Raw genomic sequence first — 25,827 nt, forward strand, 5'->3', positions numbered from 1 at the left:
CCCCGCCGCCGCATTTGATTGACTGGCGGCGAGGCGCCATGGCAACAGAGGAGACACTTTAATGAGAGAGCGCAACATTCCAGCAGGTGGCTGAGAGAGGGCGGGAGAGAGAGAGAGAGGGAAAGAGAGAGGGAGACGAGTCGCAGAGCTGCAACGCCCCCTCCCTGCACTCCTCCCCTCAGAACCCCCTACAATCCATCAATGTGGACGCGAAAACCGAGCGTGCTTGCTGCATGACGGCAACATGTGGTCGAGTGACGGCTGAGAAACGGCGGATGAGCCAAGGAGCGGTCTGGGACTAGTAATTGGGGACTATTAAACCCGGGATTAGTCGAACGGGACGAGGGGTGTGGTTGATGCAACAACATGGAGGAGAGCTTCAATGTGCCGCGGGCGTTGGCGCAGCAGCCCGCCACCATGATGGGCACGTTACACCTGCCTATATACCTCGTGGACCACCTGGTGAGGGGCGCCACCGCCACTACGTTTATATGCATGCGTCGAAGCCTTGGTAGCCCTCCGGAGGAAGCGATGGAAAAGTCGTAACATGAGGTTTTCAAAGTATGTACATTTGATTTATAGCACTTTTACATTTAAGTCTCGGTTAATTAAATTAGGAAATTAGAATTAAAAATAAATTCATAAATAAATTAGGAAATTAGGGTTTCAAGCCAGGTTTAGGCTTTCGAGTAAAGGTTTCAAATACGGATGAAGGTTTCAAATTGGGGTTTTCATGACGGCGTTTCAAATTAGGATTCAGGACTTCAAACAAGATCCATGTATTGAAGCAGGGTTAGGGTGTAAAGGCAGGATTAAGGTTTCAAGTTAAGCTCTGTGTCAGAGTTTCAAGTTAGGGTTATAAACTAGGATTTGGGTTTTAAATTGGGGATTCAAACAAGAGTTGGGATTTTAAATTTCGGTTTCAAGACAAGATAAGGGATTCAAGTTAGGGTTACAAACCTTTGTGAGGGTTTCAATTTGGGTTACAAACCCAGATTTGGTTTTCATATTAGGCCTTTAAACTAGCATTGGGGTTTTAAATTAGGGTTTCAAGATAACATAAGAGTTTTGAATGAGGGTTTTCAAGTGTTTGTCAGGGTTTCAATTTAAGGTGTCATGGTAGGGTTAAGGTTCCAAATTAGGGTTTCAAAGTTTGTATTAGAATTTCAAATTAGGGTTTCAAAATTAGATTAGGATTTCAAATAATGGTTTCAAGCCTAGATTAGGGTTTTAAGGTAGTCCTTTGGTTTAAAAAAAAAAAAAAAAAAAAAAAAAAAAAGGTATCAAGCCATTGTTAACTCTTTGACTGCCAAAAACGTTTAATAACGATCAGTAAAATCACGACGTATGCCGCCATGACGTCAGCTATGTTTTTTTTTTATTTTATTTTAGTTTTTTTTCCAGTGCAACGTCTAAGTGCAGCGCTGCCCGCTCAATGGGTTGTGGAATCAAAAACACTCTATGGCCAGCAAATGGAAGCATTGTATCTCTTTTCCTGAATGATCAAAGCCTTTGTCATATCAAAGTTGTTTTTTTTTTGATAAAGTGTGGCAGTAAAATAGTTCAGGATTCATAGTAGGGTCTGAAAGTTTTAAATGAGGTTTCAAGACAGGATCACGGGTTCAAATTAGGGTTTTAGTTTAGGTTTCAAGTCTGAAATTAGGGTTTCGAAGTAGGGTTCCTGGGTTAAATTATCAAGTCAGTTAAGGTTAGAGTTACTGTGTGTGTGATTTGTACGTGTCTGGTCTGGTCTTGGCTGCGCTTGTGTCAGCATGTTGTAGAAGGTGAAGACACCCTCGAGTATTTGTCCACTCTGCTGAGTTGTGCTTATTTTTTGTTTCTTATTGTGTGATTTTTTCATTTTTTTTATTTTTTTGTAATCTGTTTTAAGACTTAGTGATTTATGTTTCACTTGTTTGGTCGAATTTTGCGAAGGTGTGGTTGTAGATGCTTAAAACGTGGCATGTCAAAGTGTTTCATAAGCTAAAATGTATTTGTAGGTTATGCATATATTTAGTTTTACAACACTAACAATACTTAACCGTCTTTCTAATTCCGTATGTCCCTGTGGATGAAATAGCGACACTTATATCCGCCAGCAGCATACGTACCTTTCAATTATCCCAACTTTTTTTGTCTTTATTCCCACTAATGTCGTCTTTGTGTTAGCAACTTGCGCCTTCTTTGACTGACATCTTTTTATTGATTAAAAAAATAACTTGATACATAATGGTACGACATACTGTATGAGGAGCATCAGGACACGATACAAGCCCGCACAGTTCACATCCTTATGCTAAATTGCCAGATGTTTGTGAAATGTTTTCTTCAACTTTTTTTTCTACTATACTTGGTATTATTTCTATAATGTGACGAGTTCCAAAAAAAATGCAGAGTCTGGTTGAAATGGACACTTCGACCTCAGTACAACATGCCAAGAATTTTAAAAATCAGATGATAGGTTGGTTTTTTTTTTTGGCCTTTTTTGGGGGAATGTTCTTGTCCGAAGAAAATATTGTCAAAAAAAGACCTTCAATCATTTGCCATTTGCTCCCCAAAACGTATAAATATGTTCTATTTGAAATGTTTTAAGAGTCCCAAAGATGTATTTATACTGTTTTTTTTGTTTTGTTTTTTCAATGCTAGAGCCTACAGAACTCTTTGATGCAGTCCCTCAACTGCAAAGAACGGTTGAAGAAATGGTAGTTATTACACAAACGATCAGCAGATGGCAGCAGATTATAAGAGATCAACCAGGGCCATGTTGAAAAAAAAAGCTCAATTGCTCACAATTCTAAATAGATTTCTGAATAATGATGAAACTTAGTTATATTCTAATGCTAATTACTGTAAAACGGAAACAGATAGAAATATGTTTTTTTTTCTTGATGAAAGAAGAAACTTGAATCTTTCTTTTGATAGGTTCCATGTTTTATAGCAATAGAACACAATATTCTGTGGGCCTTGCAAAATCAGTCAAATTCCAGTAAAACGGCCGGGAGAGAAGGAGATTACTTCTGTGAAAATGGCTGGGAGTGAATGAGTTAAAGCAAAACTGTTTAATTTTATTATTTCTCAGCATGGAAACCGATTAGCTGACATGAAAAAATATCCGCACTGTAACAAAAAAAATAAATAAATAAATAAATAAATAAATAAAAAAAAGTAGGGTGAACTCAATATTTCAAGACAACAAACTTTGATAACATTCAAAGTAGAGCAATTCAACTACCGGTACATGTTTTGTTTTGTTTTCATAAATGGAGATTTTTAGAGGCATTTGAAGTGTCCATTTCCATGTTTTTTTTGTTTTTTTGTTTTGGTTGTTGAAAATTCCCCCAAAGACGGCAGCCACTTGTCACGTTGCTATTTCGAGTGGTTGTGTACATTTCTATTGTGCAAGGTGCCGGTTATCGTGAATAAGCTGCAAGCAGAGATTGCATTAGAGTAATTGTGTGACAGCGCTTCGCTGCACGCTCGCATATGCCAAGTGTGAGTGCACCCTTAGGTGTGTGCGTGTGTGTGTGTGAAATCAATCTTCCAGTGCTTTTAGGACCTTCCCACACCTTTTTGTTCGCGCCTCGCTTTCATTTCTCTTCGTACCTCGTCGTCCTCGTCGCTAGCTCGCGGCTAACAAGCTTCACCCGGCCGGGCTCCTTTCAAGTCTCCACAAGTTAATTTTTTCCCAGTGTTGTTCCTGCACTTGTTGACACAGCTGGAAAAGCAAACATGCGGCGAGAGCGAGGGCGTCCGCCAGGGGTTTGGCCCCACTTTTAAGGGGGCGCAGCAGTGGCGGCAGCAGCGTGTGCGTCGGTTGGCCTCCTTCGGGGTTTCTGAGATGGGGAGTTGGAGCCGCTGGACTTGCGGACTGCTGGTCCGATCGCGAGGCTGCTGGGAGGCGGGAGACTTTGACGGGACCGGAACACAGGTCGGGCTCGCTTTTTGTAAAAACGCTGGCAGATGTCCACTTACTCGAGCACAAGTGGAGATCAGGGGGTCTCCACTTTTAACATTTTTAGTGGTGAAATAAGTGTAAAAAGCAGTCGTTTGCCACATAGCACAGCAGCAAGAACAAAATGGGGTTGTTCTTCTTGTTCTATTTGATCGCCTATCGATCTGTTTTTGTTTGATTTCACAACCTTGTTCTGCACACGCATGTTTTTTTTTTTTTTTTTTTTTTTAGCTCATATTTCATTAATAATTACACTGTAAAGATCTACTACTAATAATGTCATGAAAATATAGTTGCATTTTTTGTCATAATTTTAAAAAAATAAAGTCAGATTTTTTTTGAGAAACAAAAGGATTAATTTTATAAAACTAGTCTTTTTTTTATTTTTTTTTATTTTTTTAAAGAATTCAATAGACCCCTAAAATCCCCAACAATTTGTGATTAATAACTGCATTAAGGATTTTTTTGTGTGTCTTTTTTAACCACTAAAATTCTTGAATAAGCAGGGACATACCACCAGTAAACATATTGCAGGAAAACAGGGTTTTGTCCCCTCTAAAACAAATTTTATATATATATTTTTTTTTAAATCAGTGAATAACTATGAAAAACTATGATGATGGACCACACACTGTTTTTTTGTAATTAACAAAAAAAAAAAAATTATTGCAAGAATAAAGTCTGATTTTGAGTGGATTGGGTAATTTTATTTTTCTTTCAAAGATTAAAGTTGTATTTTTTTAAAGCCTAAAACAATTTAAGCATTCATAAAAATAATATATTTTTTTCTTAGAAAAAAAAATGACTTAGTTTTCAAAACACTCCAACTTTTTTCAAAAATAGGCCACTTCTTATCTAGACAAAATCTTATTTGATTCTGTTGAACTGATTCTTTATTTTGTAAAAAAAAATACAATAATTTCCTCACCAAAATGTGGCTTTTTCACTTAAAACTGCAACTTTTTTCTCTCTCTTAAAAAAAAAAGTAACTTAATTCTTGTGTCATTTTTTACACGTGGTATTTTTTCTCTTTATTGCACAGATAAAAAAAACAAATATATACTGTACTGTCTATTTTTAATGGTTTGTTTACATGACACCTGCATTTTGTGCAGAGATGAATTATTATTCGTGCTTGGAAGGAGAGTCTCTTCTTCTTCATCCTTATTATCCAATTATTTTAATGGTATTGGCTGTACAAACTACGAATCATCCAGGCCTTGAGACGTGGTAGCGGGTTCCATTCGCTGTTCTGTGGCCAACGCCAATATATATATATATATATATATATATATATATATATATATATATATATATATATATATATATATATATATATATATATATATATATATATATATATATTTTACTTCCCCCTGAGTCGTGGGACATGTTTTCTTGGCTGTGTTCCAGATATTTTCTCCGACTTTTCATAGACACTTAAACACGTCCGCAGATCCAAATTCGGAGGGGAATTTTTATTTAAGTTATGTAATAACTAAACAGCCCCTGAAAATAAACAAAGAACACACTGGCCACTTGGGGGCAGTGGCACACAACTATCGGGTGCGCGTTTGTGCGCGTGTGCTTACTTTGCTGCCATAGTGAAGCCCAACAACAAAAACACAATCAACCGTTTCACTAGGCACCATAGAGCGATGCTCCCTTCAGGGACACTCTGGAAACGTCTTTTTTTGTGCTATTTTCTGGCATTTTGTGTCCCCATACAAGCATTGTTGACCCTTTTTTTTTTTGTTGTTGTAAACGAGTGTTTATTCGTCAAAAAGAGTCAAATTGGTTGTTTTATTTGTTGCATGTAACTTACAAAAGTGTTTGTGTTAAAAAAAAGTTTTTCAGCGATGAATTAGTAAACTCCTATATGCCATATCCAATTAAGTTAAACCAAATTATTCTGTAAACACACACACACAAACCCTTTTTTTGACATATTAATGTCTGAAATAGATGTTGTTTTTGCATATTACTTCGAAAATGGCTTATTCATTAAGGGAGTATACAAAATAGTCAGTTTATTAATGAAGCAGTCAAGTTTGTTGGTCAATTGGGCAAAAAAAAGTGATCCACAAAGAACGTATTAAACTAACAGAGGCTTTATTCCATTATTTTGAACTAAATGAGATTACTTAGAATACATAAATCTTATGTAATTTCATTTAAGGTACTTTTTTGTTGTTGTTGTTGTTGTTGCTTGGCTCAAATAAATACCGGTAACTATTGATATCTCCGACTGCCACAAAGGCACCGCTGAGTTGTGGGCGTGGTTTAATAATAATCATATTAACAATTATATGTCTTGTTTACAAATTTAATGATAATTAAGAATATATTTTATTCATAGGCGTATTTATAGGGGTTGAACCGGCGAGTCAATTTGAATCTACCGCTGTGAAAGGATCCCCAATCAAGAACGCCTCTTGAAATGAACAAACTGACATGAGTAAAATCCGTTTTTAGTAGTTATTCTTGTTGCTAGGCTACTTCAGCACAAATAGAATTAAAATTAGATATCTCCGAAGGCCTCGAAGGCAACGCTCATTTGTGGGCGTGGCTTAGTAAATTCTCCGTCTGAGTCACGATTCCCATAAACGCATCATCATCATCACCACCACCATCGCCGTCTATCATTTGAAGAAAACGGCCGCTTGTTGGTCGCCTCCAAGTGGACAGAGCGAGCGATCAACGCCGCCCAAAAAAAATGTCGCTTTCTCCGCGGTGACGGCACGGCAGTAGCTCTCTCGGCTTCCATGGTCCGCTTAGGAGGCGGTGTTGAGCCGGGCCCGACCGAGATGTTCGAGTCGTCGTGGTGGGTGCGGGACGTGTGGGACGGGGTGAGGCTGGAAATGTCCGACGGCTGCGGCCCGGTGGTGCTGCACAGCTTCACGCAGCTGGATCCGGATCTGCCTCTACTGGAGGTGAGGCCCAGGGCTGGGGGGATGGATGGATGGATGGGGGTGGGCTTACCGGTCCGGTTGTTGTTAGTAGACGCAGGACACTTAATTAGGAACACCTTCTAAACGATGTCTGAGTACACAATGTCAAGCAAAACTGTTGGGAACGATATGAAAAGTAATATTAATACTGTATATTTTTATTTTATTAATGTTTATGCGTCTGGAAGAGTAACTTAAAAAGTACAAAGCTTGCAACACTGATTTTAAAAGTACATAAAAGAAAAATCAGTAATTAAAACAAAGAATAATAAAGAGAGCAAATAAAAAGTAGCTTACTAAAATATAGTACAGGTATAATATTTTGGAGACCATGATTTTACAAATGCTTTGAAAGACTTCAATCAGTCACTGTAGTGAAAATGATACTATAACTATAGTATTATCTTATTATCAGCCCCTTCATAAGTAGGCGCTCTTGAGCACCCATATACACACAATTCTAATAACAAATTTATTATTGTTAATCATAGTAGTTTTTATTGTTATTAGTCAAAGGAATTTTCTGGGCATTTGACTGTACAAGAAAGTATAAAAACAACAAAGCAACATAATAAATAAATAAATAAAAACATTGTATTGTATTGTACAAATGTATGATGAGAATTGTCGTCATTCGTGCAGAGCACTGAGCCTTCCTTCATAAGTGCAAAGTTATTTGTGTATGTATATATATATATATATATATATATATATATATATATGTATAGGGCGGCACGGTAGTCGAGTGGTTAGCACGTCCGCTTCCCAGTTCTGAGGTCTTCGGCTCGAGTCCAGGCTCGGACCTTCCTGGGTGGAGTTTGCATGTTCTCCCCATGTCCGCGTGGGTCTTCTCTGGGTACTCCGGTCTCCTCCCACATTCCAAAGACATGCATGGCAGGTTAATTGGGTGCTCCGAATTGTCCCTAGGTGTGCGTGTGAGTGTGGATGGTTGTTCGTCTCTGTGTGCCCTGCGATTGGTTGGCAACCAGTCCAGGGTGTCCCCTGCCTACTGCCCAGAGCCAGCTGAGATAGGCGCCAGCAGCCCCCGCGACCCCTTGTGAGGAATAAGCGGTCAAGAAAATGGATGGATGGATGGATGGATATATATATATATATATATATAAAGAACTATACTAATAATAGTATTCTGAATAATGGGTCCGACATTTTAGGCCCTTTTTTGGTGTTGGCACTGGCCTTGTATATTCATGATGTCATAAGATAAGTTACAATGATTATTTCATATTTAGTGTCTTAATTAAGCCTTTAAGAAAATATTGGTTTTGTGAAGTTTATTTTTTGCACGTTTTTTCCCCTCAATATAAAATATAACAGAATATTATTAGCTACAGTAGATAGCACGACAAAAGTACATCATTTGACTCAAATAAATATTTAACTACCTTAAAGTCATTCACACTGTTGTCACAATTTATTTAAAGAGAAGATGGAAGTATAGAATAAATATGCCAAAACAAAAATTAAGCTAAATTTGTCAGCCCACATTAGCTGCTGCAACCCTTGTTCACAATTTTTTTTTGTTATTGTGTTAGATGAAATTTTATACATCAAAAGTAGTAGATGTATCGTTACTCTGTATTGTTGAGGGCTCAACGAGTGAATACTAGTACTGGTACAGGTATGAAAAAATGGTATCGCACATCTCTCAAAAACATAACACCATAGAGATTGGTCTTTTTCCTTCTGTCTGACCTCCTCACCTTTTTAATAATCACGCCCTCCCCCAACATACACACACAAATACAAAGAAGATTACGTAAGTGCTAAAGCTGCTGAAGTGGAGGGTTTCCCTCCTCAATGGTCGCCATTCTTATTTTTTTTTCCTGGCGTCCTGCTGGACGTCACTTGACACCAAGTGGGAGTGGTCGTGCTGATTGTGGTGGGGTAGGGGAATCACATGACCCACTAGAGATCCTCTGACTGGTCCTCACACTAAAACAAAAACAAAAAAAATCCATTCACCCTACACACAATGAAAATGTAACTCTCTATTCACAGACATATGCACTGAATGAAAACACACATCTTTAATAATAATCTAAAAAAACAAAACAACGCAATATATCGAGGTTCAACCCCGCAATGTATGAGTTATGGACCGAAATAAAAATCTGCAATAGAGTGAATCCGTAATAAGTGAACCGCGACGTAGCAAAGGACCACTGTAGTGGTAGAAAAATGTGCACGACCTATTATGGAATTTTATGCGATTAATTAGTTGGAAAAAAGTTTTTTCTCGTATTACAGCAGCAGATTGAAGTGTCTGAAAATATAACTTTCACACAGCTTGCTTGCTTATCAGTACCTTTCACGCTTTGAAGTCATGTTTGATCTGCTTTGGGGCTTTTGGAAAATCTTGACAACGTAAACAGATCTTGCAAAATTAGCGGATTAGATTTGTCACCTCCGTTCCAGTTGTGGGGAAATTTACAAGTCCCCTTAATCCCTTCATTCCACATTGGTGCTTTTTACACATCCAGGGACCCAGGGTGCAAGCTGCCTTTTATGATCAGTGTAAAAGGGGCTTTTTTAAACATGAAAAAAACAAACAAAGACTCTTTCACACAGAAATCCAACAAAATGTTCACACATCTGCCGTATTACCTCTCCCAATTTTATGTTGGTACCTTTCAGACATCATAGCATCCCAGGAAAAACAAAGCAGCCTTTCTTCACTGGTGTGAAAGGGGTTTTTGCTATATCAGTACATTCACACGTCAGTCGTCTTTGATAGGCAGTGTGAAAGTGGCTTTTTTAAACATTCAAAAAAACAAAGACCCTTTCACACAGAAATCCAACAAAATGTTCACAGAAGTCTACCGTCTTGCTTCTACCAATTTTATGTTGGTACCTTTCACACATCATAGCATCCCAGGAAAAAAAAAAACAGACTTTCTTCACTGGTATGAAAGGGGCTTTTGCTACATTTTATATTGTAACATTTTCAGACATCACCAAAAAATGGGTCCAGTACCTCCCCTACTTCCATATCAGTACCATTCACACGTCAAAGTCGTCTTTGATAGTTAGTGTGAAAGGGGCTTTTTGACAAAAATTGAAAAACATAACTTTCTCTCACAGTGATCGACAAAATTAGTACATCAGGGGGAAATTTACAAGTCCCCTCCATTCCTTCTTTCCGTCTCTCTGCTTTTCACGCACTTTTTTTTATTTTTTTATCTTTGTTTATTTTATGTGTCCCGCTTTAGAGCTCGACGCAGGAGATCGGCGAGGAAGTGGAGGACGACGCCATCTTCACCATCACACTGCGTAAGGTGCAGCTGCACCACTCGTCCAGCAAGGGGCAGCGTTGGCTGGGCGTGGAGACGGACGCCGCCCTCAGCCTGTACGAGACGTGCAAGGTGCGAACCATCAAGGCGGGCACTCTGGAGAGGCTGGTGGAGTACATGGTCACCGCCTTCAAGGGCAAAGACTCCACCTATGTCACCATCTTCCTCTGCACTTACCGATCCTTCGCCACCACCAAGCAGGTGCTCGACCTGCTGCTCAACAGGTATTGATTGACCCATACCTTAACGCTCGCTTCCGTCCCTCATTTGAAACCCTAATCTTTGTTTAAAACACCAGTTTGAAACTGTAATCCTGTCTTGAAACTGTAACACTCAGGTCAAAACCCAAACCTAGTTTCAAAATCCTACTTTGAAACCCCAACTTTGACTAGAAACCCTAACCAGGGTTTGAAGTGTGAATTTGCAACCATATCCCTTTTAAACTGTAATTGGAAACCCAAAGATTGGCTTCACAAATGTATTTAAAACACAAAAACTTGTTTGAAACTCTACGAAGTTGGAAAGTCTTAACAGTCACTTAAAACAATATCTAAAACCTTAACTTTTGTTTTAATCCCTAACCCATTCTTGACTCCATACTGTTAAAATCAAATACTAGCTAGAATCCCAATTTGAAATTTGACTTTAAAACCAAGCCCTTGCCTGAAACCCTAGTCCAGGTTTGAAACCCTAACTCTTGTTTTAAACCCTAACAAATACCCTAATTTCGGTTTCAAACCCTACTTTGAATCTCTAACTCTATTTTGAAACTGGAAATGATAACTCTGGATTTAAACCCTCATTTAAAACCTAAACCTTGGCTTCAAACCCTAATTTCAAGCCTTAACCCTTGTTTAACTCATTTGCTCCCAAAAGCGTATAAAATGTGCTTTTAAAAAAAAATATTGCCATGGTCCCAAAACATATTTACATGTTTCTATGCATTTTTTTTTAATGCTAGAGTATAGAAGGCTTTGATGCAGCCTCTGACCTGAAGAGGTCGTTTAAAGCAATGGTAGTTATGATAAAAACGCTCATCAGGTGGCAGCAGAGTATAAGAGATCAGCCAGGGCCATGTTGCAACAAGATCTTTTCCACAGTGTTTTGAATAGGTTTGTGAATAATGATGAAATTTAGCTATAATCTATTGCTAATTGCTGCAAAATGGAAACGGATAAAAATGTACTTTTTTCCTGATGAAAGAAGAGAATCTAATCTTTCTTTTGGTGGGTTCCATGTTTTTATAGCAATAGAACACAATATTCTTTTGGCCTTACAAAATCAGTCAAAATCCATTAAAACGGGGGATGAAGGGGGTTCAGTAAAAATGGTTGGAAGTTAATGAGTTAAAAATCCCAATATTCACTTGAAACTCAAATTGAAACCCTAACTATGGCTTGAAACCGCTTTGTTTCGCCCGAACCTTTGTTTATAACTCTAAATGTGTCTCTGTTTTCCCTTTCAGGTACGCTAGACTCCAGAATGTTCCAGCGGCGACGGCGCATCGCGTCTGCCAGGACGACTGCACCGAGCTCAGAAAGTAAGACAATGCCTTTGACCCTTGTTTATTTGGTTTAAAAAAAATCTAATGACACTGTATTAGATCGTGTTCATGAGCCTTTGGAGCTTTTAGTACATTTTCACACCGGAGCTCAAGAGTTAAAATAGCGCGATGCTAACACCTTAGCATGTGCCCGTGTGTTTGCCAAGCACGGTGTCGTCCATCTTGGGCGCGTGGCTGGACCAGTACTCGGAGGACTTCTGGACTCCTCCGGGCTACGACTGCCTCCACCAGCTTCTGTCGTACCTCCACCTCCACTTCCCCGGTTCTGACCTGGAGCGTCGTGCCCGCAACCTGCTGGCACACTTCCACAGACGGCAGCAGTGCGAACCCGAAACGGACGGTAAATAAAAGCGGGAGACGCCTGAGGGTGATTTTGGAAAAACCCCGCCCTTGCTTCAAACCTGACTTCTTCATCTTGCAATTGTCAGGCGAACACTTGGGCTGCCCGTTTGCCACGCAAGAGGAGAGCGGCTTCGAGGACGAGTTGCCCACCTTCAGCTTCCTGTCCTTCGACCCCATCATGGTGGCCGAGCAGTTCACGCTAATGGACGCGGTGAGCAAAACAACCTGATGAAAGACAAAAGTCAATTTATTCATTTTTTTTAGGAAATATTTTAGTCACAATCTTACGAGAATGAAGCCATATTTTCCTAAGCTAAAGTCGTAAAAGCTCATTAGTAAAGTTGAGTTTAAGAAGGGTCAAGAAAGTCTTCTAAAATACAACTTTTCGTTTTTGGGCGGGAAGCCTATAAATCATTAAAAAACTAGAACTGTATTTTCAAAAACAGTGCACCTTTTGTTCACCTGATTCATGCACGGATGTCGGAATTATCAATCAATCAATCAAATTTTATGTATACAACACTTTTCATGTATAAATAAAATTATAGAATTATGTGATTATACGTTACCGTCATATCAGAGCTTTAATTGGCCCAAAGCCGAGGGGGGAGGAGTCATGGGTTTAATATTTTCATTTGATTGGTCCCTGTGCTAGATAAGTCGACATGCACTTTTTTAACTCATTTTAACTCCCAATAACATATAAATACGTTCTATTTTCAACGTTTTCAGTGTCCCGTAGACGTATCTTTACGTTTGGGTTTTTTTTTACGCTAGAGCATACAGAAGGCTTTGATGGAGCCTTTCAACTGCAAGGAATGGTTGAAAAAATGGTTGTTATTACACAACGGCCAGCAGGGGGCATGTTGAGGGAAAAAAAAGCTAAATTACTATTAGTGTTGTTCCGATACTGATACTGGTATCAGCAGAGGTACCGATACTGCATTAAAACAGTGGTATCGGTATCGGTGACTACTCACAACTAACATGCCGATACCATTAATTGTAACACTAATATAGGATTTTGGAGGCAACATCTTGTGTCCTGCTCGTGCACGACATTCACTGATATGTGACATGGGCACTGCATGCCAATCTAAGATATCCTATTGTCCCTTGAATGCTGTAAACCAATGGCAGGACAGCTTTTTCATGTTGAGGGAAAAAAAACAAACTTAGGTATCGGTATGGTATCGGTATCGGCCGATACTGCAAAGCTAGGTATCGGTATCGGGAGCCAAAAAACGGTATCGGAACAACACTAATTACTATACTAACAATTCTAAATAGATTTGTGATTAATGATGAAACTTCCCCGTTGATGTGGACACCACCTTCCGAGACGCTTACTGTGCGAACTTGATGTTGGGCGTGAGAACAGTAATAGCACAAATATTCTGAACCATACGCACATTTTGTTTGAGGTTGCGTTGTATTTCGTTCAGAAATGATGATGTTATTTAGTGCCGTTAAAACGTGAAAAATAAGATGCACATTTTGTGCTTTGTCCTTCAGTAAGAAGTGATGACGATGTTTAGCGCTGTTGGGAGCGAGGGGGGGTTTGCTTGAAAATGGCTGCGAGTGAATGAGTTAAAAATGTCACACACGTAAAACGTTTTTGTGTTGACACATCACAAAATAATGTTGTGCGCAGGACCTGTTCAAGAAGGTGGTCCCGTACCACTGCCTGGGGGGCATCTGGTCGCAGCGTGACAAAAAGGGCAAAGAGCACCTGGCGCCCACCATCCGCGCCACCGTGGCCCAGTTCAACTCGGTCACCAACTGTGTGATCAGCACCAGCCTCAGCAACGCCGCGCTCAAGCACAACCAGAGGGCCCGACTCCTGGAGAGGTGGATCGACGTGGCCCGGGTCAGGACGCCGTGCCTGCAAGAACCACTGGCTTGAAACCCTACCTCAAAACTAATACAAAAGCTTTCAAGTCCGAAAACCTAACTTAGACCTGAAACCCTAAATTGAAACCCTAAACCTGGCTTTTATAAAACCCTCATTTTAAAAAGTTTTGAAACCCCGACTTGACATGCTGGCTAGGAACCCTAACTCTTATTTCAGAGACTCTTTCGAAACCCTAATCCAGGCTTCAAAACCGAACTTGAAATCTTAAATCATTATTGAAACCCTAACCATTATTTGGAACCCCTACCCTTGTTTAAAACCCTAACCCAAGACGCTAATCTAGTCTTAAAAACCCAATTCAAAACTTAACTTTGGCTTTGAGCCCTAATTTGAATCCCTAATCCTTCTTTTAAAACCTCTAATTTGAAACCCTAACTCAGGCTTACAACCCTAACTTGAAACCCACACTTTGACTTGGAACTCCAACCCTTGCTTAAATCATAAATCTTATTTAAAACTCTCGTTGCGAAACACTAACAGGTTTGAAACCCTACCCTTGCTTTAAAACCCTAACCCAGATGAAATCCTAATTTAAAACCCTTGTTTGAGAAATCTAACCATATTTTCAAACTTTAACTTGGTTTAAAACCCAAATTTCAAACTTTAAGCATGTAATATCTTCAAAAAGGGAGCACCCTGGTTTGGATTTCTAACCCTTCTTTCATGTGAAGCCGTAACTTTGAAGCCTCAATCCTTGTTTGAAACCTTAACCCAGGCTTGAAACCCTAATTTGACACATACTTTAGCCTTTGCATGAAACCCTATCATTGGGTAGGACCAGAGGTGGCAAATCCAGGTCCAGAAAGTAAAAATCCTGCCACAGTGTGGCTTTAGCCCCTGATGCTAACTAGCTAGCTTCCTAAAAGGTAAACAAGCACCAAGGGGGCTTAGCCAACTTGGCTAACTTTCTCGGAACCCCGTCTGTTGTTCAAAGCCCTCAGCGTAAAAGCCACATTTAAAACCCCCGACCCCTTTTGGAGTGTTTTATGGAGGAAGTGTTTTTGTTTTTTTTTTGCTGGATTTTAGTGCGTAAACAAATGTTTTAACACTTTGCGTGTTGCCTTCAGGAGTGTCGTATCTTGAAGAACTTCTCATCCTTGCGAGCCATCCTCTCCGCCCTGCAGTGCAACGCCGTCCACCGCCTGAAGAGGACCTGGGAGGAAGTCTCTCGGTCTGTCCTCGAATGCCAAATAAACGCTTCGGTCCGAGTAACGCGCTTTTGTAACGGCTTTTTTGTATCCGCAGGGAGAGCTTCCGCACTTTCCGCGAGCTTTCCGAGATCTTCTCGGACGACAACAACTACTCACTCAGCCGGGAGCTGCTCGTGAAGGTGCGTTGGGTGTTTGTGTATGAGGTGGGAACCCCCTCATGTGACGTGAACGTGACATGATGGAGGACACGTGTCTGACGGGCATAGATAAGGGCCCGAGTGTTGGGGGAACACCCTGGGGCGTCGGCCAGCGGCTCTATCGGCTGCCAGCAGGCCACGCTGGCCTCCTGATGCTTGTGCATTAATGTGCCTGTTGCGTCACTTATGCCGTGTCACAAATAAATATCTTTTTTTAGAGGAATTTTTGTAGTGTTATCACAACACAAGATAATCACATTCAACCCCCTCCCCCCCTACTAAAAAAAGTTGAAAAAAAAATCAGCCCTTTTTTTTTTTATTTTCCCTCTGTGATGTCAAACTAATGTTAAAAGGATGAAATCTTGTCAAACATGCAAATGTTTTGTAATTCATATATTTATTGTTGTGTTAAGGGACTAAATAACAAGGTGATTTATTTCATTATATATTTAGAAAAATAATTGTCGGATTAATCTAAATTTTATTAAAAATTGTATTAAAAATTTGGACCCTACTTCATCATGCCATTGTCACTTGTAATTTTTTTTTGGTTTGTTTGTTTTTGTGTGTTTAATTTTAAAGAGGTACTTTAGTTATTTAGCCATTTTTGGCAGTCAAACATTAATATTTTGCCTATAATAAATTTGATATTTTCATTATTTTTCATGTACAATTAGTACCTTAAAAAACACATTTTGCAACTTGCTGTTGACTGAAAATGACATCACAAGGGCTCAGGTAACCAATCACAGCTCTCCTGATTCCAGGTTTGGTTATGTGACATTCACAAGCTGAGCTGTGATTGGTTACCTGAGCCCTTGTGATGTCACTTTCAATCGACAGCAAGTTGCAAAATGTGTTTTTAAAGGTACTATTTGTACGTGAAAACTAATGAAAGTTTAAAATTAATTATAGACAAAATATAAACTTTTTATTGTTATAATGGGCTAAATAAGTGAAGTATTTCTTTAAGCAAATATTGTTCAAAAACAGTCCAAATTGGGATTGCTAGATCATTTGGGTTGGAAATGCGCCAGCATGCCCTTTTCCAACATATTCTGTTTTTTTTTTTTGTTTTTATGAAAATTGCCTTTCAAGAATATTCAATATGAAACTAAGCTTTGTTCCGATTGGCTCTCAAATAGCTGTCCTCTGATTGGCTAGCTCCCGACATGTGGTCGTGCTCAGGGGTCAATTTTTTTCCCTTCTGTTGTATCTTTTTTCCTAAGTTCACCTCTATGATGAGACATGGTGGCTTGTCACTTAAAATAGAGAAATGTATTGTAAATTATTGCAAAATGTAGCCTGTAAGAGAAGGTGTCTCAGTTATCACTATGTAATAAAAAAATCAAACGAAGAAGAACACAGTGACGTCAATTACACTAACACACTTTTGCGTTACTGTTGTGACCCCCTCAGGAAGGAACGTCCAAGTTTGCTACTTTGGAGATGAATCCCAAACGAGCTCAGAGGCGACACCAGCAGCAGAGAGACCTGGTCGGTACAGCTTAGCGCCATCTTGTGATACGTCTACAAACCCGCACGTCCGCTCACTGTGATTGTGTTCAGGGAGTGATGCAGGGCACCATTCCGTACCTGGGCACCTTCCTGACAGACCTGGTCATGATGGACACGGCCATGAAGGACTACACCGAGGTCAGTGTCGTCCTTGCTGCGGCACGGCATCTGTTAAGCTGATGTTTTACACTGCAGGCATGATGTTAACGCTGCACTTTTAATTTAGGTCATGATTTATTTGTGGCCTTGTCGTTTTATTGATCATCATTTGTGAAAGATTTTTTCTTTTGTGTCTTTTTTTAGGGTGGTCTGATCAACTTTGAGAAGAGACGAAAGGTATGTACCCATTAGCGCTTAGCTTAGTTTAGCTTAGCTTAGCTTGACATGCGTTAATGTGATTTTGTCTTAATGTGGTTATAATGTGGTGTGGTGTTTTTTTTTTCGTTTTCTCTTTGTGGTTATAATTTTTCTTTTTTTTCATGGTTTTGATATGTTTTGTGATTTTTTTTTTAATTTTTAATTTTATTTTTTATTTTTTCCTTTTTGCATAGTTAACATGTTTTACCCGTGATGTTGTTATGGTTTATATGTGGTGTTAATGTGATTTTTTTTTTTCTTTACATGCTTTTACATGGTGTTGATGCATTGTTTTTTTTCCATGGTGTGTTTTTACTTGATTTGGACGTTTTTATGTGTTTTTGTACATTTTTTGGGTGGTTTTATGTTGTTTGGACTTGTTTTTTACATGGTGTTAATGTTTTTTTTTGTTTTTGTTTTTTTTTACGTGGCATTGACAATATTTTTTTACGCGATGTGTTGAATTGTAGTGTTTTTTTTGTTTGTTTTTTTATTAATGTGGTACTGTTGGGTTTGTTTTTAATGTAGTTTTTACATAGTGTTGTTTTTTATGTAGTATTTTTTTACATGTGTTGACATGTTTTTTTTGTGAGTTTGAAGTGGTGCTGACATTTTTGTGTAGTTTTTAGTGTGATGCTGGCATGTTTTTTTTTTTTAATTTACATGATATTTTTGGGTTATTTTATAATTATTTTTAAAGTATTTTTTATGTGCTATTGTTGTGTTTATACTGCGTTTTTATGAGATGCTGACCTTTTTATAATTTTTTATAATCTTTTTTTGTTTTATATACTTAATGTACTTTGTTTTGTTGATGGTATACTGTTTTTTTTACATGATGTTGACATGTTTTCTAAAATCCTGTTGATATTTTTGTTTTTTAAATAACTTGTTTACGATTTGCACTTTTTATGAAGCGTTGACATGTTTTTGAATGTGCCCCCCCCCAATCCACCTCCACGTTTCCAGGAATTTGAGGTGATCGCGCAGATCAAACTGCTGCAGCTGGCGTCCAACAACTACAGCTTCACGCAGGACGCGCACTTCCGCGAGTGGTTCGCCTCCACCGAGAAGCTCAGCGAGGCCGAGAGGTAAACCGAACGCTCGCCGTTTGCGTTTGTGGTGTTGCATTTAAAAGCATCCGTCGGAAAAGTTGGTTGACTTCCCTCCCTTCTCGCCCCGCAGCTACCAGCTGTCGTGCGACATCGAGCCGCTGTCGGAGTCGGCCAGCAACACGCTGCGGGCCAAGAAGAACGGCGGCATCATGAAACGGTGGAGCGAGTGAGTTAGCGCTGTTAGCTTAGCATCGGATTGTTGAGGCTGAAGTCGACATGCTTGTTTGTTGACGTCGACGTCAGGTGCCGCACCTGCACTCGGAATTTGGGTTAGGGTTTGGGTTGGGACCCAAAGTTAGGATTTCGAATTAGGGTTCTACCAAGCCAGGGTTATGAAGGTCTAACGCTTATAGTTAGGCTTTCAAAAATAGGGTTTCTCGACAAGGTTAGGGCTTCAAGTTACCGTTGAAGTCATTTAGGGTTTCAAGGCAAAATGAATCCAAGCCATGGATTGGGTTCTAAAGAATGGTTAGTGTTTCAAATGAGTGTTTGAAGCCAGGTGTATGCTTTCAAATTAAGGTTTCAAGTAGGGCTGCGCAAGTTTGATATGGAATTTTACGCTTTTATCTAAATTTGACCAGTCAGACTGTCAGGTTTACCTGTTTGACATTTATTAAACATGACAAAAAACGAGAGAAGAAACTCAGTTCAAAGCTTGTGAGGAGAGGAACTGATTGATACAATTTACAACTGCACTCTCTGGGGAAAAAAAAAATCCCCTCCTCACCCTCTCTTTTTATTTGGTTTCCACACCCCTAGTTCCATGGGTGTTCCAACCCTAATAATGCAAATGCAAAACATAGTTGGAACACAGTGTACTTAAATAGTTCAACATTATCGAGAGGTAATTACAGTTAATTAAGAATACATTGAGTTTGATGATTTTACCACATGGAAAAAAAATGTAATTCTTTTATTAAATAATAAAAATGTCATTTCACTTGGTACGTTACATATCGATATCGCTATATTCAGCAACTATATCGCATGTTTTTCCAATATCGTGCAGCCCTAGTTTCAACCTTATTTTAGTGTTTCAAAATGAAGGTTCCAAGTCAGGGTTCAAAGCTACAGTTTGGTTTTCAAAATGAAGGTTTCAAACCTGGGTTATCGGTTTCAAATGAAGGATTAGGGTTTCAAACGAGTAGACTTCCAAATTCAGATTTGAAGCACAGGTTAAACTCAAATTTGGGTTTTAAGTCATAAATTTAATCCTAACCAGGGATTGGGTTTTCGAAAGCATAGTAAAGTTTACAAATTAGTGTTTTAATCTAGGTATCGAGTTTTAAATTAAAGTTCCAAACCAGGGTTAGTGTTGTAAGCAAAAAGTTTGGGTTTTGAATTGGGCTTTGAAACAAAAGGTGAAGTTTTAAATTAAGGTTTAAATCCAGGGTTAGAATTCAAGACTGAATTCGATCTTTAAATTACGGTTTGAAACCACAGCAGGATTTCAAGTTAGGATCTGATGCTAGCTATACAAGTACGGTCGTTCCTCAAATTAGAAATGATCACGTCTGAAGTAGGGTTTCAAAGCCATATTATGGTTCCAAGCCTGGGTTAAGGGTTTGGGTTTGAAATTGGGGCTTGAAATGAACTACCTTTGCCTATAATATGAAATATTGACTCCTTCCCGACACCCTAATGACTAAACGAGGATTTTATTTGCGAGCCATCAAGATGCACTACATGGAAAGCGATGTTTAATATCTTGTGCGTCCAGTCGACAGCTGGCGGAGGGCTCCTCGGGCTGCTCGGGGGCCGGGAGCGGCGCCGGCGTGGGCTCCCACTCCAAGTCCTTCGACCACGCCCACTTCCGACCGTACCAAGGCGGCGGAGGCGACAGCGGCGACGCCCTCAGCGTCACCTCCGTCAGCTCCAGCGGCTCCGACCTGGAGGACGTCAACGCAAGCTTCCTCTCGGACTCGCCCGAGGGACTCGAGCGGAAGGTGAAGGACTGACGACCACGCTCTGGCGCACTATTTTTTTTTTCATTAGAATCGTTATTCTTAATAATAGTTTGGTGTTTTGGTTTTAGACGTCCACGCCTTCGGTGAAACTTTCGGTTTCGGTGCTGGGGAGAGAAGCTTCGGCTGCGGACACGACCTCGACGGTACCACTCGCTTTCACTTCCACCTTAAAGGTACACTCAGTATTATACAGTGGCATCTAGTGGTGAAATAATAAATCATTCGGAAAAAAAAAACAATTGTTTGTGTTAGTAGTATGTAAAAAGATATGTTGTATCGCATAAACGTACTTTTTTAAAATATAACGGTTAGTCTAGAAATCGCAAATTATCTTACATGTCCGCGCCTCGCCTGCTAGTGTCTGCCATGTTTCGCCGCCATCTTTCTGCTACGGGTGCCGTCAAAGACAAATTTCAGCGCTCCATTTCTTAACGCGTTTTTGGAACGCACTTCCGGTTTGTATGGCGACCGCATGTCCACGAAGAAGAAGAGTTTCCGGTCCCCGAAGAGAGCATTATCAAGCATCACACTTACTTTGGGAATTTATTTTATTTCAGCGCGACAAAACAAGAGTTTATATTGTAGCCGCATTTGCCAGATGGAGAGAAATGAGGAACAGACTAGGTTTGGGACGTGCCGGTGCCTTCGACTGCTTTCTACTTGACCGGTAAGTAAGAGTACATTTGTGTTTACGTTTTGAGAGCGAGAGAAAAAGTATACTCCGTACTAATTAATACGATGTTCGTACCTTTGTTTTACGATCACTGTATCTGTTGATTAGCAACTCCGCACCACTCGAACGATTTCGTTATGTAGCTACTTGCTTTGAAAAAAAAAAAAGATTCCCGCTGGCACGTTATATTTAGAGTAAATGCGCAAGTTATTGTGTAATGTAATGTAACTGTGATTTCGGAGGTATATTTGCCCATAACTTCAATAGAGAATCTAAAGCATACTGTATTAGTGGAGGAGTTGAAAATTATTTTCGTTGTGGTTGGTGAAAATAGGGTTCTCGAAATTAATTTTCGGCAGGGAATAACTTTCTGGACTTAAATGCTGGCTGTACCGTAAGCACTGCTAGAGTCTGAACTCTCTCACTCAAGTGTGTACTGGTCCATTGTGTAATTGGGTGCACAAGAATTTACAGGCTGCCACGTTTTCCACGGAAATTCGACAAGCAAGCAGCCTTTGCATATTCTATGCAGTATGCAGTCAAGTTACTTTTATCTAACTAATACAATGTTTTGGGCCCAAAAACTAAAGATCTTACCTCTATTTTGGGGGCTTTGTTGGAAAGTTGGTGACATATAGTAGTATCATCAATTATTCTATTTTATTTTATAATTGTGTTTTTGTTTGTGTCACACTAGATCAACAGCCAAACTTGAGGGGTTCCAGAACCATATTCTGATGTATACAAGCATTCATGCACCGTTTAAATACATCACCGACCTGCAAGAAAAAAAAATATCAAGGGGAGAGTCAGCAGCCATATTGGAATGCCCCGAATGAGGACACTTGAATGGAGGACCCCAGAAGGCTTCGGTGTTGTACCACCAGTATCTCCACCTACCATATCTGAGCTGCAACAAACTGAAGTCAGCCGACGTCTTGGTATGTCATTTACATATGGACGGCATTGCACACTACATGAACTTTTTGTGTGAAGCAATACGGAATGGTCACATGTACAAGCACCACTTGTTTTACACAGGACCTGCTGACCAGGTGTCTGAAGCCATGGAGTGACTCCTCCCTCACTTTCCTCAGCAAGCCTTTGAAGAATATGATATCATCGTTGGTGGGAACATGCCCTCACTCCATAACATGTACTTGTGCAGTCAAGGAGCATGTCAAACTTAATAAAACCAGCAAACATTGAAGTGACTTCATTTTTACTGCAGTCTGTTCACACAATCAATGGACAAGCCTTCCTTAATTTTGCCCCAATAACATCATAGAGTAGGCGAAAAGTAGTGTTACAGATCATACTGTGTTCGGGAGAGTTTGAGGAATGTTGCAATGTTAATGGGGGGCAATGTCAGCACACACACACACACACACACACACACACACACACAAAAAACCATCATGGTATTGAGTTAATCAGATATTTTAGCTGTGTACAACACATACCTGCTCTGTAACACTACTTTTGGCCCAAACCTGTATGTCTATTTTCCATATTTTGAAATGCACAGCGTATTGGTAAAATTCTGGAACAACTGCAATTCATGTAGCTCATTATATTCTAACAGCATTTTTTTTTTTTTTTAGTTAATATGTTCATTTCATGTAGACTTTTATTTTACTTTATTTTATTCATTCATTTTCATGTACTGTACCTTACATTCATTGGCCAATGAAGAATTCCTTGTCATTGCAAGCATTTATAATAATTCTCCAGGCTTTTGATGTTTTACATTTCTGGTCATGTAAAATAGTGTTAGGTTAGGTGTCGAATGAACACTGCATGTTGACGCCAAAGGAAATAGTATTTTTTTAGTTATTCAAAATGTACAAATTAACACACAACAACAATATACAAGTTATACAAACTACAACAACAAGTGTCAGACATGGACTAATTATATGCCAGGTAAAAAACCTTTGTATTGTCCTCAAGGATCTGGGAAAGTGTCACTTATTTGCTACAAGTCCACCAAGGTGCTGCAGTCTGGGATCCAGGTACAGGAAATCATGGTGGTGCTGATGTGGGATCCAGGTACAGGAAATCATGGTGGTGCTGATGTGGGATCCAGGTACAGGAAATCATGGTGGTGCTGATGTGTCAAAAAGTATTTCTTGGTGTCAGTCTATCAGCTGGACTTGGATATCTTCATGTTCCTCCATGGTCATTTCCTGTACGAGTCTCTGCAAGAAGGTAACAATTGTATGTCAGATGAGGTACCAAACAATGAACTGAAAGTCACTGAGCCAATGAAGTACATTATTACGTGAGCAAGACTATTTGTGAAAGCCATGTAAATTCCTGCACATCGAAGTACAAGGAAGCTGTTGTATCTTCAATCAAAACTAATTAAGTTGCTTAGTGATATTTATTAGGTAAAATTGTTCAACATGGTGACAAATCGATATCTGAGTAAAGGGTTTCAAATGTTTTTGTAAGCAGCACTTTTCTGAGTGGTTAGTAGCAACAAGACACGGGGGGGTTACGAGTCTGAGTTGCAGATGTGTCGTTCAGTTAACACCATTATTTTTGCACGATATACTAAACATATCAGCAAACTATGTAATCTAAATACCACATATTCCAAGCAAAGGTATGTTTTGAGCCATTCACATGCATGCTCGAATGGAATTATTTTTCCATGATGACATAATTGTACGTTACGAGGCACCGCGTTCTCTTCCTCGTCGTCTCTCTCGCCCCCTTTGAGATGGTCCACATGTCTATAAAACGTATAACATAACTGTGTGTTCTCTGTTGCATGGTTTAGTTACACTAACAAATATGAACATAGATAGCCATTATCATTAGCTGACGTACAGTATTTCCAAACAATGCCGACAAAAATATTAATTCTGAAATTAAATGACTAAATCACAATTATTAGGGATCTGTACAGTATGTCTAACAAATGCAATTCACTTACGTCATCACTCGAGGGAATACCAGAAGTTGTTTGCGTTCTGTTCCGGTGAAATTGGTGGTAGGCTGTTGAAGTAGGGTCTCTCTGGGACGCCGTAGTTCGTGTGCTTAAAATCATTGCATTATCTTGTTTGACCGATAGATGGCGGTCGTGAGCTACACACTGGGGCTTTAAAAGATGACGCCATATCCCGCAGTACATTTCCTCCCTAAAACATTTGATTTCCTTCTTAACGCATTTTAATTGCACTTCCTTGGTCAACACAGTTTCTTGGGTGCACGTCCTCCTGAGAACATTTTGACGTCCACCTTAAAGACTTTCTTTGCTATTTCTGCCTCCTACTTCCGCCTTAAAACGTTACTTTACTTTCTCTTCTGCCTGAAAAGATTATTTTGCTTTCGCTTTCATTTCAAAACATTGAACCTTTACTTCCTCCAAAATGACATAATTGCTACAGGACGTTTTACTTTCACTTCCTGCTTAAAAGACGACACCATTTCACCATAAAAATTTAGAACAAATTCCTACTTAAAACGCAAAATAAATTCTGTAATTTTTTTTTACTGTGACTACCGCCTTGGAAGAAAATTGTACTTTCAACACCATTTCTACAGTAAATTTGACTTTTGACTTCTACCTTAAAATTTTGGATCTAATTCCTCCATCAAACTCAAAATCTTAAAGACTATTCTTTGCCATTTCTGCCTCCTACTTCCGCCTTAAAACATTACTTAGCTTTCTCTTCTGCCTGAAAAGATTGTTGTTTTCATTTCCAGTTAAAAACACTTCACTTCCTCCTTAAAATATTTAACCTTCACTTCCTCCAAGATGACATCATTGCTACTGCACATTTTACTTACCTTAAAAGAGGACACCGTTTCTACAGTAAATTTTTACTTTTGACTTCCACCTTAAAATTTTAGAGCAAATTTCTCCTTAAAAATCTAAATAAATTTTTTATTTTTTTTATTTTACTGTGACTGGAAGAAAAATTCATTTTCACCTCCTCCTTAAACATGTTTAAATTTCGCTTACTCTCTAAAATATTTTACTTTTGTTTCCACCTTAATTCCACCTTAATTTACTTTCACTTTCTCTTTGAAACTTTACTTTCAGTATCTCGTGTTATGAATTTTGTACTTTCATTTCCACCTTAAAATGTTACTTTCACCTCCTCCTTAAACATGTTAAAATTTCACTTACTAAAATATTTTACTTTCATTTCCACCTTAAAAGATGACACTGCTTCTACAGTATATTTCACCTTAATTGACTTTCACTTTCTCCTTTTAACTTTACTTTCAGTACCTCGTTAGTTAGAGCGTTTTACTTTTATTTCCACCTTAAAATGTTACTTTCACCTCCTCCTTAATTAAACATGTTTAAATTTCACGTACTCACTAAAATATTTTACTTTCATTTCCACCTTAAAAGGTCACTTTCCCTTCCTCCTTGCAACATTTGACTTTCACTTTCATGAAAGAAAATACAAATTCCATCATGACGGAAGCGCTTCTCTTCTTTTCTGTATTTTTACGTTGTAGTTCTGGGAGTGCACGTCGCTGTCGTCTCTGGACACGTCGGGGATGGGTTCCAGCTCGGGTTCGGCGTCGGGCTCCAGCACGGCGTCGTCGTCGTCTGTGTCGTCGGCGGCGGCACTGTCGCTGTCGCTGTCGCGCTCGCACAAGCGCTCGGTGTCGGCCGTATCCAACTACTCCACGCTGTCGCTGCCGCTCTACAACCAGCAGGTGGACGACTGCTGCATCATACGCGTCAGCCTCGACGTGGAGAACGGGAACATGTACAAGAGCATCCTGGTAAAATTACGCAACCTTCGCGTCTGCGCCATATTCGGCGAGCTCCATTCAAACCT

General features: G+C 39.4%; 1 protein-coding gene across 6 annotated transcripts in view; it reads left to right on the plus strand.

Annotated features, from left to right (window-relative positions):
* LOC144018960 (ral guanine nucleotide dissociation stimulator-like) overlaps nucleotides 1-25,827 on the plus strand; it is a 37,509-nt gene that overhangs the window by 6,603 nt on the left and 5,079 nt on the right. Inside the window, exons 1-18 of one of the 6 annotated variants that reach the window (XR_013283559.1) lie at nucleotides 5,658-6,885; nucleotides 10,134-10,438; nucleotides 11,680-11,754; nucleotides 11,925-12,118; nucleotides 12,207-12,331; nucleotides 13,775-13,990; nucleotides 15,103-15,206; nucleotides 15,281-15,365; nucleotides 16,803-16,880; nucleotides 16,953-17,039; nucleotides 17,205-17,237; nucleotides 18,228-18,349; nucleotides 18,444-18,539; nucleotides 20,094-20,319; nucleotides 20,409-20,513; nucleotides 20,898-21,007; nucleotides 21,711-21,954; nucleotides 22,055-25,482. Coding sequence is in view for 4 of the 6 variants with exons in the window: in XM_077521684.1 (XP_077377810.1) it covers nucleotides 6,718-6,885; nucleotides 10,134-10,438; nucleotides 11,680-11,754; nucleotides 11,925-12,118; nucleotides 12,207-12,331; nucleotides 13,775-13,990; nucleotides 15,103-15,206; nucleotides 15,281-15,365; nucleotides 16,803-16,880; nucleotides 16,953-17,039; nucleotides 17,205-17,237; nucleotides 18,228-18,349; nucleotides 18,444-18,539; nucleotides 20,094-20,319; nucleotides 20,409-20,513; nucleotides 25,499-25,771 (2,292 nt within the window). In the remaining 2 variants the exon portion in view is untranslated. The other 5 variants (XR_013283560.1, XM_077521687.1, XM_077521684.1 and 2 more) reach the window with 5 other exon arrangements.

The sequence above is a fragment of the Festucalex cinctus genome, chromosome 5, assembly GCF_051991245.1.
Source record: "Festucalex cinctus isolate MCC-2025b chromosome 5, RoL_Fcin_1.0, whole genome shotgun sequence".
NCBI lineage: Eukaryota > Metazoa > Chordata > Actinopteri > Syngnathiformes > Syngnathidae > Festucalex > Festucalex cinctus.